Below are 13,715 nucleotides of genomic sequence, written 5' to 3' on the forward strand. Positions count from 1 at the left end.
GATTCGTTAATAGTTTACCGTTATTCTTACAGGAAATGTTTAAAAGGTCTATACATACTTTTTTTTAATTGCAGAGAAAACTCATAATAAAATTTACTTTATCTTCAGATATAATATTTTCTTCTAAATCATCTACATCATAATAAAGACTGTAGTTTGAATATTTCATTACTCAATTGGTTCGTCAGCAATTCTCAGTGTGTTCATACAAATTATATTGTTATACTCTCGCATCATTTTGCACAGAGAATACTAGTTTTGTTCACTTAACGGTTGTTTGGGAAAGTGGTCGTGTCGCCGCCCCTACTAAGTTTTTTGTACATATCTCATAAACTACTAAAGCTATATCAAACAAATTTTCTAAAGTTATTTTCTTTATCCACTGGTTTATATGATCTAAAAATGCGAGAAATAGGTTCACAACCATGCCTACTTTCATATACCGCAATTGTGAAGCCAAACTGATTCGTTCACTTAGCAATTTATAAGCTAAGCATCGTTGAAGATATCGAAACAAAACTTTGCCGAAATACTATATTTCTAGTGTAGCTTAGCCCGTATAAAAATCACCGAAATCGGAAAATTTCTTTTCAAGGCCCCAGATATCGAATCTGAGGAAATCAAATCATCAAATCATCAAATCTCTCAAATATTGTAAATAAATTCAAAGGAGATGTGCTCCCTCTACTAATGTGTATCTATGCCAAATCGGGTCAATCTTCCTGTACCTAATATACGTATTTTCAAACTTATTTTTGGGCTTTATTCCGCATATATCTGTGAATATGTAGGATATCTTAGCAAAATGAAATCAATGTATAATCTTAGATATAAGGAATTACCGCAGCCCCCATATATTACAACTTTGTTTCCGCCGTTTTCCAATAGATGTCTATAGGGTCAAGCACTGGTCGATTAAGTCGTTTTATATCGATCTTGGATATTTGACTCAACTTTAACACAACAAAATATTTGTAGAGATCTGTTTGCATCCCAAACTTATTCTCAACTGAACACTGTCACTTCTCGATATTTGCGGGAAATTTTGCTTTTCTTTTTTAATTCCAAGAAAAGTGCGACTGAGGCTCATCGAATGTTTTCGGAGGCTGTCCTAAGTGAAAAAAAGCCTTAAAATGACAAAAAAACGGCGGAAGCAAAGTCAGTCCTAATACATATAATCTATAACGATTTTCGATATTATAGTGGACTTTATGACGAATATGTATGTGTATATGTATGTGTATATGTATGTTGTTATGTTATGTTTGGTTATTTTCGGATATTGACTATAGATCTTTCTACTAAGAGTTCGCGATGTAGGTGTGTATGTGTGTAAGATATATTCGTACTAGATTTCGTTTCGATTAATAATTAATTTGTCACCTTTAAAATTGCCCCGTTGTACTTCTTCCAATCGTCGAAACACTTCTAAAACTCGATTTTTTGGAATAATCTTTAGCTCTTTCAGCGATTTCACCTAACCTTTAAGGTTCTCTTTATTTTTGGAAATAGGAAAAAGTCACACCAAGTCATGTCTGCATAGTTACAGTATTGTTTTTGGCCAAGAATTCACGAACAAGCAACGGAGCGTGAGCTTTTAACAAACGAAACGTATGCTACAGCAATGAAATAGCCAAAAGTTTGGTCGTACTTTAGGGGCAAGTATATTAATAATTAAAAATTTATTATATTTATAGACATTTTTTTGCTAATTGGACTCTCCAAACCCGTGAATTTTTTGAAATTTTACAATTGCCGTTATTTTTTGAACATTTTTAGAACAGTAGACTATAATTAGATAGTAGAGAACGAGTGGCTTATCTTATAACTTAATGTAAGTTTGCTGATTATTTCAAATGAAAGCGGCAATTGGAATAGCAGAGGATTCGCTCATACCAAGAATTCTATTTTTACAAACATTCGTTTCGAGTATTCAGTAGATTTGAAATTTTAATATATTTTGAAGATATGTTGTGGATCATAGCTTTGATTACGACTCCAATATTTTACCGGCTTTAGTCAACGTTATACAATATTTTACGAAATTTTTAGTAATAATTATCGGTACATGTACAAATGGCAATCCTAAATTGAAAAAAAAATTGTCAAATGTCCAAAAAGTTAAAAATGAAGCTGAAAACAGCCATGCTTCTAGCCAATTCAACGACACATGTGAGCCATACGCTATCTTCCACATATTCTTAACAACATGAAGCGCACGAGTATTTGCGCCGCTCTCCCAACTGCCGCACAACGGATGAGCACGGCACTTCCGCTGGCCAAAGTTTGGCCGTTTCAGCTACTAAACACACACACACACACCCATGCAGATGAACTGAAGAACGCCTGCATTTATGTATGTTAGTACATACATATTTACTCGTATGCATGTGTACGTAACTGAATTATGTAAATTGATCGATTTCTCGGCAATTGTCAATTTGTTAATTTGCGATTGATTGATTGAATTTGATTTTATTATTTAAACAGCGTTGGTCCGGCTAAGGCATAGCCGACACACTAAGTACAAACGCGCGCCCGCCCCACCAACCGAACTATATAAATCACGTGAATCCACACAGCGTCACAGAGAGTACCAAAAGCACACACACACACACACACATACATATGTACATAGCTGTAAGTGTATATGCTTGTAACGGGGGGCCCTGCTGCTGGGCATCTACACCCGTTCGAAGCAACAACGCGACCAACTAATGTCAATCTAAAATTCACCGAATATGCAATGGCAATGGCAAATGCTGCAACCAAGTTGAGCGCACAAAGCACGGACATTAACTAAGCAGACAACACACACACAGGCACATGTATGTATGTATGTATGCAATGCCGTTAGTTACTCAGCAAGTGTGCGACGTTTGAGCAGCAGCTAAAGCATTGCTCTCACACTGCTTCACAACTAAACTGCACTCAAATATTTACGTGCTTTGTTGTTGTTGTTGTTGTTGTTGTACAGGTGTATGTGTACAATATGTCGGCTATAACTTTATACGCTGATCGATTCGGCACAGGTTAGCTGGCCGCTGGCAGTTTGTAGCAATTTCTGTTGCACTTGTTGTTATCATTATTATTGTTGTTGTTGTTGTTGCTGTTGTTCTCGGCTGCTTAGCCGCCACTGGTTATTAACAATGCACGCAACTGCATTTTGCCATGCTCACACCCCACGCGCCGACATTGTCCACTGCATTCACTGCCTTTGAGCCTTACTTGCCACACGCGCCCCCCTTCACTCACACTCACCCACCCGTTCGATTCATCAGCCGTTACCGCCAGCTAGTACATCATTTATAACGCCACACGCGCTGATAGAGACCGAGACCCAGACCGAGCTGCATTGGCGAACAATGTCGCCGCGATGGCAACTGCTGCCGTCATTGCTGTGGCAACGGTGACGATGACGATGACGATGCAGATGTTGGTGTGGCTGGTGTGAGTGCGTTGGTGGTGACGGTGGCGGTGGTGGTGCTGGTATTGGTGGCGTTGCCAGCATTTCACTTAATTTCGTCTCTTCGATTGGTGGTCAGGCCGTGAGTCATATTTGGCATAGTTGCAGTTGCAGTTGTTGTTGTTGCTGTTGTTATTATTTTAGTGTTGCACCTCGCGAATTAACTGCGGCGGGTCCGCAACAGACACTTTGACAGCAGCAAAAGCAGCAACAACAACAACAGCAGAATATTGAACGGCTCGTCGGTTAATGCTGACGGCGAGCATTATTATAAAATCCGTAGAACAACAGCAACAACAACAATACGTTGTACTTGTGTCTCAACGTAAACTCCGCCGTTGCAATTGACCAACACACACATTCACACATACATACCGATGAATATAATTGCAAGTATAAAGCCAAAGCTCGCATCAGCAGCCAAGCCTCGTCGTTGTCACTGTCTGCGCCGTAAAAGTGACCACTTCGACTGGATTTCCTAACGGTTTGGGGATCGCCACAACGCCGCACATTGCATTATTTATATGCGCTTCCCTAGTAGGCCGCACACACACATTTGGCATTAGGTGTGACATTAAGTATGTACTCTATATCTCTATACCTCTAGGTGTGTATGTGTGTGTGTGTATGTTTGTAATTTCGCGCAGCAACAACTACAATGTCCAACAACTGCGGCGGAGCACAGCCGAACAGATGTAAATATTATAGTTTCGTGTGTCTTTGAACGCTGAGACATGTTAACTAATCAATCGCACAGGAGCGGATCAGGTGGTACGAGGGTTGTAATGGGCCGCAATACCAAAAAAGTTAGTAACTTGCATTAAAACTAAGTTCTGGATATTTTTAGTGTGAGAAAATATTTTCAAACGAGCTCCTTATACTTGTAAGTGATATATAATACCATCTGGAGACATCGGAATATTTTCTATGGTACACATTTCTTGCTGGATTCCATAATTCAACTTTACCGCCATATATTCCAGAAATATTGATGTGTAGTTGTAGTTGTAGCTATGTTGATTAATTGATCTAACTCACTCACTTATATATTCATATAACTCATAACACCTACATATATCTGTGCTAATAAGTTAGAATAGCTTAAGTCAACTTAAGTTAAGTTGGGTACTTTGATTCTCAATCAAGATCAGCGCATATTCTTCATAACTGCCTCAGCATAAATTCAAGCTGTCGCTTTTAAGTTACTAACTAAGCTAAAATATCTTGAATAATCTGTATAAAATGTTCAAAATAGTTCACTTTAACTCCACTAACTTAAATGTACTTAGTCTCCTTCAACATATTATCAGCGTTATACAGTTATGACCGCGTTCATATCTATGTATGTGTGCTTTTGTTGTTGCTCATGGTTTCACGGTTTGTGCTATTGTTAATTTGGTCAAATAGTATAATATATAATGATATGTAATCAGCAGGTTTGAATGCGGTGTGCTTTATGTTACTAATTACAATGTGCTCTACACCAAAATCGCACACTTACCTATGTATATACTAATTTGCAGTCTGTGTGTGTGTGTGTGTGTGTTTAGACAATCATACATCGATTATATAGCCGTATACTTAGCGTAATAAGCATAACTTAAATTAATTACAGCGGCATATTAAACTTCAAGTAAATGGCAAATTATAGCAGGTATCGAGTAGTTTCGATCGAAATCTTAGCGAATAACGGAAATGTATACATATATATATATTTTATATTTTGGCATTGAGATATTTTGACATTTGTGTTAATAATTTTGTGCAAACTCAAATAAATATATTTTATTAAATTCACTATTTTTTGGTTTAGTTACTCTTCAATAACTTTTGTATAATTTTGGTCGAATTTACTCATTATTATCACTCGCTATACATATATGAAGGGCACACTTACAAACCTTTCTGCTAAGCTTATACTCTTTCGAATCATCTGGAAAATTGTACTTAACTTTATCATAGACTTACGCCTGAATAACGTTAACAAATTGTTCAACTTTATTACGAATATTCACATTCTGTAAAGAATGTATTTCACGAGCTTCGCTCAATATATGGCCCATCACCCTTCTTGAGACTCAACATTAGATAATATCCAACCAAATAGACCACGTCCAGCATGCAGTGACAAAAATATAGGCACCTGTAGCTGAGAGTGTACACGAAGACCATGGATTTGGCGCCTTTCGCAGCAACTCGGACTAGAGTATAGTACGACTTGGCGCATTTTACGTCGAGATCTTAAATTGAAATTGTAAAAAATACAATTTGTACAAGAACTAAAGCTACTCAACCTTCCCAAGCGGCATCCCATCGCTCTATAGGCTCTTGAAAAAATCCAAGAATATCCGATGTTTTCGAGCCAAATTCTGTTCATCAATGAAGCCCATTTCTGGCTCTATGGGTATGTAAATAAGCAAAATTGTCGTATTTGGGACGAAGAGCAACCAGAGATTCAAGAGCTGCCATTTCATCCAGAAAAAAACAACAGTTTGGTGTGGTTTGTGGGCCGGTGAAATCGTCGATCCATATTTCTTCAAAAATGTTGTCAGTGTGAACGTAACGGACAATGGCGAACACGCTATTATAACCGACTATTTGAAACCTGAAATTGAAGCTCGAGATCTCGGCAACATTTGGTTTAAACAAGACGACGCCACTTTCCCATACACCGCATCAATCAATGGATTTATTGAGAGAACACTTTGGTAAGGAAATAATATCACGTTTTGGGCCGGTCGATTGACCACAAATCGAACCGTTAGACTTTTTCCTGTGGGGATATGTAAAGTCTACACTCTATGCGGACAATCACGCTTCGAAGCATGCCTTGGAGCAAAAATAACACGTGTCATTCGCCAATTACCGGTCGAAATGCTCGATCCTGTCATCGAAAATTGGACTCAACGGATGGACTATCTGAGACGTAGCCAAAATTTGAAAGAGATAATAAATGCCAAAGAATGTTCTTTCGAATGATATTAAACCTTGCCCATTAAATTGGAATTTTCTGTGTTTTTCTTTAAAAAAGTAAGGAAACTTGAAATGGATTACCCTTTACTAACTTTTGTTGTTTTTGAAATATGTTTGTACTTTAAAGAGCGAAGCCAGGTCTTTATCGATGTGCAATAACAACCTCTTCTAACCATTAGATGTGCAATATGAAATGTTTACAAATGATTGTATTAAATTGTGATGCCACCCATATTTGATTTCTAATAAGTAGCAATTTAAAAAAATATATATACATATATAGATGAAATATGAATACTAAAAACAACTTAAAAACATTTTTGCAAAAATTTTATTTTATGGTGTTGCCACCTGTTCTGAAAAAAAAATAATATAATTTTTTTTATATTTGTAATAACGGTTAAAAAAGTACAGTGAATTCAAAATTAACTGTTTTTGGACAAATAAATATTATATTAAATATATATAATATTAATATATTGGAAAAGTTTGCTAAAAAATTAAAAATTATTTTCCTTCTTAATTTAGCTTTATTATACAGCAGACATTAAACAAATTCACCTGCATAACACAAAAGCGACTTCCAACTTCCGCTTTCTACATTTTTTTTCGCTCTTAAGTGCCCACTAGGCGTATGAGTAATTTATTTTTTTGTCGTTTCTTTCGTTTCCAACAAAGCACATGCACTCCATACAAATATAGATAAAAATAGATTTATTCCATTATATGCTAACAAAGCGCTGGCACTGTGGCGAAATAGCATAATGAAGCAATTATTTAAAATGCAGTGAATTCAAACTCACTGTGTTGTTGCTGTTGTTGTTGTATTGCCTTACAACTTTGTCATCGTGTGTTAAAAATGCTTAAAAGCATGCTCGCATGGCATTTACTGATGTTAATGTGTGTGTGTGTGTGTGTTCTAGTAATATTCAAAGCAAGTTAGCTTTGCGGAAATATTCAGCAGACAATCGCTAACACTAATCTATGTATTTGTAATAATTATTGCATGCAACCACAAACACTACTTTTACAAATATGTGAGCGTGTGTATGTGTGTATGTGTGTGCAAGCACCAATTTTATTTGCTAATATGTAAATAGCCTTTGAAGAGGTGCCAGCTCTCGATGACTTCTTGAACTATGCCTGCCACTGTGTGTCGACTGCGGCCACTTCTACACATTTGCCACGCTATATCACTGCTACATGCTTCTTCTTCTACTTGCTGTCGCTTTTTTTTCTGCCCATTACTTCCGCTATGCCATTTCGACTGTGGTAACAATTGCATATTACGGCACATAAGTGATGGGGGCGTAACACGAGACGTCATAATCATGCATATGTAAATATATGTGCCAATTGCAAAAACAATAAAAACAATTGAACACACATACATATATACAGCTGCAGTGGCAGTGCCTGGCTTAATTGTTCAACTACAAAAGTTTTCCTTTTACAAGCGCAGAGTATTTTTTATGCGAAAATGTTTAAGTGAAATTGCAAATTATTCTGCCATCCCCATTGGCTTTAGCCACTCGAAAGTGGAATATATTGAAAACCCCTCCCCCCTACACTTGTGTAAAATGTTACTTTGTTATGCAATTAGTCGATTTAGTTAAAACTTGAGAATCCTTTATTGCGAACTGCAGTCATTCACATTGTTACATTGATATGTATGTATATGTATATCGGTGCATTGGTTGCCTACTTGAGCGCACAAACACTCTCTCACACACACACACAGACATACAGTCATATGGTGCAGCACCTGCTTTGGTTGCAAAGCAGTTTATGGCTTGAGCGGGAGCGTTGCACCTCAGTGATTTGTTTTGCTGCATTTTTTTTTATCCAACAACTGGGGTAACTCGTTAAGGTTTGTCGGCGCACACTCATACACTCAGCAGATTTTTTCAAAGCGCATACATTTGCTGTATTTGTTTATTAACATACTCTTATATTTGCTTGCTTACATAAGTATGCATATAGGTCGATTTTAACAAGTCAATGAATGTTGAAAAAGTGTGACAATGCAAAAGCAGCGCGCACATCTCTACTGGCAATAATGATTGCTTGCATGCTTGTATTTATGTATGTACGAGTATCTACAGGATGAGGAGAGGGTGCTTTCATAGGTCAGCGACTTGTTGTATAAAAGATACCATGTTTCTACAAAAAAAAATGTTTTCCTGAAATATAGACACTTTCCAGGCACCTATCCAATTCGCTTCCATCAAATTAGGCCTGGAAAGTTTATAAAAAAATTAATTTTATAATTTTTGATAAACATTTTTAGAAGCCTCTTGAATATGAACTTCATTTGAGACAATGTAAGCAAGCCCATGATTTCCTATTATTCAGAATTCATGCTCCAAAGCGTTAAGAGTTCTCACGACTTTCACTAAATAATTTATGATACACGAGTACTTGAGATATGGAACAAGGAGTCTCACAATATATTATTCAATCCTAATTTATGGATTATGGATTATTATTATATTTATATCTCAAACAACCTATGAACTACTTCACAATTGCACCGCGGAACCGTCCCCCAGAGGTTTCTTCTCTGCGCACATACCTACGAGGGATATGTTGAAATAGAGAAGTCAATGGAGGAGAAGTGTAGTCAGCTTTTTCACAGATGGATCGAAGCTAAGGGGAAAGGTGGGAGGGGAAGTTTTCTGCAGAAAGCTCTCTATCAACACCAGCTTTAGGCTACTAGACCACTGTAGTGTCTTCCAAGCAGAGGTCGCTGCTATCAAAGTAGCAGTCGACGCACTGCTCCGTATGGTGACCTCTTTTATAGAGGTATGTATTCACTCCGACAGCAGAGCGGCAATACTGGCATTGGAATCTATGACGGTACGCTCTGTGCTAGTTAAGGAGTGTCTTAGATCCTTATCAATAGCCTCCAGCTATTTTGCAATCCGACTAGTGTGGGTACCCGGTCACCGCGGGATCGCTGGCAAGAGAGGGTACCCTAGCTACAGTGACGTCGGAATGGGAGCTCGTTGGTGGTCCATGGTCCACCTGCGCAAGAGCGCTGGACATGCCGACTACGCTTGAGCTCGTCAAACGCTGGCCAACTACCAGTACTTGTGCAGTGGCCAGGTCCTTTTGGCCCTCTGTGGAGCATAAGCGGTCCTTTCAACTGCTTTCTCTGGACAAGGTCCATCTCAGCGCGATCATTGGTGTACTTACTGTACTTAGGATCGTGGCAGATGCAAGTTGCCAAAGCTGTATGGAGCATTTCCTTCTTCATTGCCCAGCTTTTGCCAGACTGAGGTAGAAACACCTCAGAAGGCCCTTTTTCGGCGATCCTAGCGAATTAGCTAGAATCGACATTAGCCGTCTTAAGAAATTTGTAACGGATTCCAAGCGTTTTGCTGAATCATAGGGAGTTTTATTGGTATCACAATGGAACGCGCCAGCTGTCTAAGTGAGATTTTCTGTTTTTTTTTTTGCAGAGATCTGCCTGCAAACCTAATCTAACCTATGAAATGTTCTTTCATCGCATATATACTTCCTGAACTGCAGAGTTTGAAACTATTCCGATCCATTGTGGTCACTATTGTAAAACACTGGTCATCATTTCTTAAAACCATTACAAAAAATTATAAACGAAAATTGAGTACACTTTTTCAAAAATTCAAAATTGATATTCTCAAAATTTAATTTTCCAACCAAAATATTAATTTTTTTTTCCAAATTCAATTTCCTTTGTTCACGAACTAGTCATTGTTAATATAAAAACAACATCTAAAAATTTCAAAACTATCGGTAAAGTGGCTTTCGAGAAATCATGCTCACCTTTAAGTCAGTAAGAGCGATCGATAAAGACCTATAACTTTGGTTCTATAACTCCAATAGCGCTGACCCCCCAAAAAAAAATTATTACTCTTCGGTGTTATCGTGTTCTCCTTGGAATTCTCTACTGTCTGCAGTCAACATGATGGAGAAGATTTCGTTCCGTAATTGAAAAGTATGTTCTGGATATTGGTCTGTCCTAAAAGACATCTTAATTTCTTCCAAATGTAATATTACAAATATTATTTATTTACCTATACTCAGAAGCCCTTTGTAGTAAACCATCTAGTAATTCTACAAAACCATCAGATTTACTATTGCTTTTCGAACTTCTTCCTAATCGGCTAATGGAACATGAAGTCCGACGTCTTGGTCTGGGATTCGGATTCATCATAATTTCATTGTGATTCTCTGCTTCTATAGTCAGCAGATCGGAGAAGATTTATTTTCATATTTTACAAAGTATGCTGAGGACATTAGTCTTGCCGTCAGTCTTAACCTTAAAAGACAACTTAATTTTCCATAAGTTTAGAAACCCTTTTTGCCATTATTTTTCCAAATTTCAATATTGTTAGACCAAACTAATACAAATTCTTTCTGTTCTTGCAGGCCAAAATGCTGGAGAATTCACATGCTTGGATGGGCCCATCAAGCTCTTCAACAATTGCAGGTTTGTATACTAGTATCTGAAATTTTATATTTAAATATTCATTAGATTTCTGACAATCTCTTGAGATATAACCGTCTGGGCATTACTTTTTGTATTTTTTCCAGCAGACAGCTATCAATATCAATTGCAATCCATGTGGCAGAAATGTTGGAACACAAATCAAAGTCTCATGCATCACCTGCGCTTCCGCGAACGAGGCCCACTCAAATCGTGGCGTCCCGAAACAATGGCCGAGGCAATTTTTAGCGTACTCAAGGAGGGACTCTCATTATCGCAGGCGGCACGCAAATACGATATACCCTATCCAACATTCGTATTGTATGCGAATCGTGTGCATAATATGCTTGGCCCTTCCATTGACGGGGGACCTGATCTGCGCCCAAAGGGTCGTGGTCGTCCGCAACGCATATTGCTGGGCATTTGGCCGGATGAACACATTAAGGGTGTCATTAAGACAGTTGTCTTCCGCGACGCAAAAGATCTCAAGGATGATAGTATAGTGCCACATTTACCCTATGGTCGGCACTCGGTAAGTGTCGTACATAATTCAATTTTGCTGGTTTATTCACAGCATTACTAACTGTATTACGATTTCTAGCCCATGTTTCCATTTCAGGACGGTCCTCTCAACTACCCGGGCATGAGTGGTCCCTGCCCGAATGGTGTGCCCACACCCACCGGTGATCAGATGTCGCAAGAGGCGACCGCTGCCGCTGTGGCTGCTGTGGCGCACAATATACGCCAGCAAATGCAATTGGCCGCAGCCGTACAACATCAACATCCGTCGGAGGGTCCTTCGGGCCCAGGTCTATTTAATATACCTCCGCATTTGCAACCACATTTGGCCGCCGCAGCATCAGCTGGATCTGGTGGCGCCGCGCCTGGTGTGCATGGCTCCGTACCGCTACCAAAGACGAGCATATCTCCTGCGTTGAGTACCACATCGAACCCCGGCGCGGGCACAATGCTTGGACCGCGGCATGCACCATCGCCCTGTGGTCCTGGCTTACCAGGTCTTCCGCCGAACTTACCACCCAGCATGGCCATGGCATTACATATGGGTCGTTGCGATCCAACCGGTGTGCTCAGCCAGCAGCAGCAGTTGCAACACCTACATATGCAACAGCAGCAAGCATTACAGCAACAGCAACAACAGCAACATCATCAGCAACAACAACAACATGGCTACGGTTACGGTGTTAGTTCCATGCCGCATCATGGCGCAGCCTCAGCTTCAACAGCAACGTCAGCTTCCAGTCAACATTACCAACAACACCAACATCAGCACCAGCATCCACAGTCACAGCAGTCACAAGCTCAACAGCAACAGTTGCATCAGCAGCAACAACAACACCAACATCAGCAACACCATCAATCATCGTTGGTTAGCGCGACTGCGACAAAAGCGAAATGTCCTTCCCCCACATCCCTACTCGAACATCGTCGCGGCAGTCCAAGCGGTGATTCACACCTACACTCCACACTTACCGAGCTAGGCTTGGATATGGGCTATAAGACAACGCGTAGCAGCGCTTACTCGCCCACACGTCTCTTCTCCGAAGACTTGGCGGCTCTGGTGGGCGCCAGCGAAGACTCACCTCCGGGCACCACGGCGCCCTCTACCAATGTTAGCAGTACCAGCACGGTGACGACGTCCGCAACGTCTGGCAGTCACCCGGACGTTAGCATTACCTCGAGTGCAACGAGCGGTAATATAAGTTCCAGTAATATAAAAATCGAACCCATCACGACCAGTAGCGAATAAATTATTGTCTTTCCTAATTAAGATGTTCTTAGGTTCATTCGAAGTACTTTATTTTTACTTGCAGTTTGGAGGCATAATTTTTGTGGGTATAAAATTTCATTTCTCTGTTATTGTATTAAACAATTTACGGAGATACGAAAGTTCTTGCAGCAGGGTACAATATTTAACTCTATTAATTATGAACTTTAACCTTTTCTTTGAATCCGACATAGTTTGGACTCCGGGTTTCAAATCTTTATTCAAATTATTAACACCTGTTATGAGGTACAAGACATTTTTTTGACTCGCGCTAAGTTTTTACAGTCGAGCAAAGTCCAAAACTTGTAGCGTTGGTTGATAATAAAGTAGGGGTCTTGTAATTCATCAATTACAATCTAAGGTTACACCTTTTAATTTCTTCAAACTTGATTGACTCCTGAAGTATACAACAAAAAGGGATAATAAACTCCTATAATATGTCTTCAGAAGAGGGATTCCGTGTCTGACAGATTTTTTCACTTTTTTGTATTATATCCGGTTCCTTGGTAGAGTAATTAACCTCAAAAACTGTGCCTCCAGACATAAGTTTTTGAAGAGAAATATATTTTTTCAAAAGTCCAGAGAAGGATATACGAATTGTCACCAAAACCACAAGAGAGATTTCGTTCAAATTCAAGTTTTTAATTTTGAAAATCATTAGCGATAGAAACACTTATAAAATATTTATGGAAATGTATTATTTTTTATTTAAGAAAATATATAATTCTATACTAAGTAAGAGTATGCTTCCTAAGTAAGAAATACAAGTAATAATAAATAAATATGTCACATATAAAATGTAAGAACAAAAAAAATAACAAAAATATACATAGGTATTGCATTAGTTTTGGGTGTAAAATGTACCTACATACAATAGGGGTATTCAAGCAACGAAGATGTTGATTTCGAAGATCATGAAAATATTGATCTAAAATACAAAAATTTGTATTTGAGATTTAAAATGCTTTTTCTGACATTCAGCGCTTTATTTAGCTATTTTTCTTCTAAGCTGAGTAAAT

General features: G+C 38.6%; 1 protein-coding gene across 3 annotated transcripts in view; it reads left to right on the plus strand.

Annotated features, from left to right (window-relative positions):
- LOC105215040 (protein bric-a-brac 1) overlaps window positions 1–13,520 on the plus strand; it is a 188,746-nt gene extending 175,226 nt beyond the window's left edge. The window contains exons 2-4 of one of the 3 annotated variants that reach the window (XM_054229192.1): window positions 10,853–10,913; window positions 11,018–11,442; window positions 11,512–13,520. In XM_054229192.1, coding sequence (XP_054085167.1) covers window positions 10,853–10,913; window positions 11,018–11,442; window positions 11,512–12,678 — 1,653 coding nt within the window. In that variant the 3' untranslated portion in view covers window positions 12,679–13,520. The remainder of the gene's footprint in view (window positions 1–10,852; window positions 10,914–11,017; window positions 11,443–11,511) is intronic. The other 2 variants (XM_054229194.1, XM_054229193.1) reach the window with 2 other exon arrangements.
- Window positions 13,521–13,715: the final 195 nt, after the last annotated feature.

The sequence above is a fragment of the Zeugodacus cucurbitae genome, chromosome 4 (genome assembly GCF_028554725.1).
Source record: "Zeugodacus cucurbitae isolate PBARC_wt_2022May chromosome 4, idZeuCucr1.2, whole genome shotgun sequence".
NCBI lineage: Eukaryota > Metazoa > Arthropoda > Insecta > Diptera > Tephritidae > Zeugodacus > Zeugodacus cucurbitae.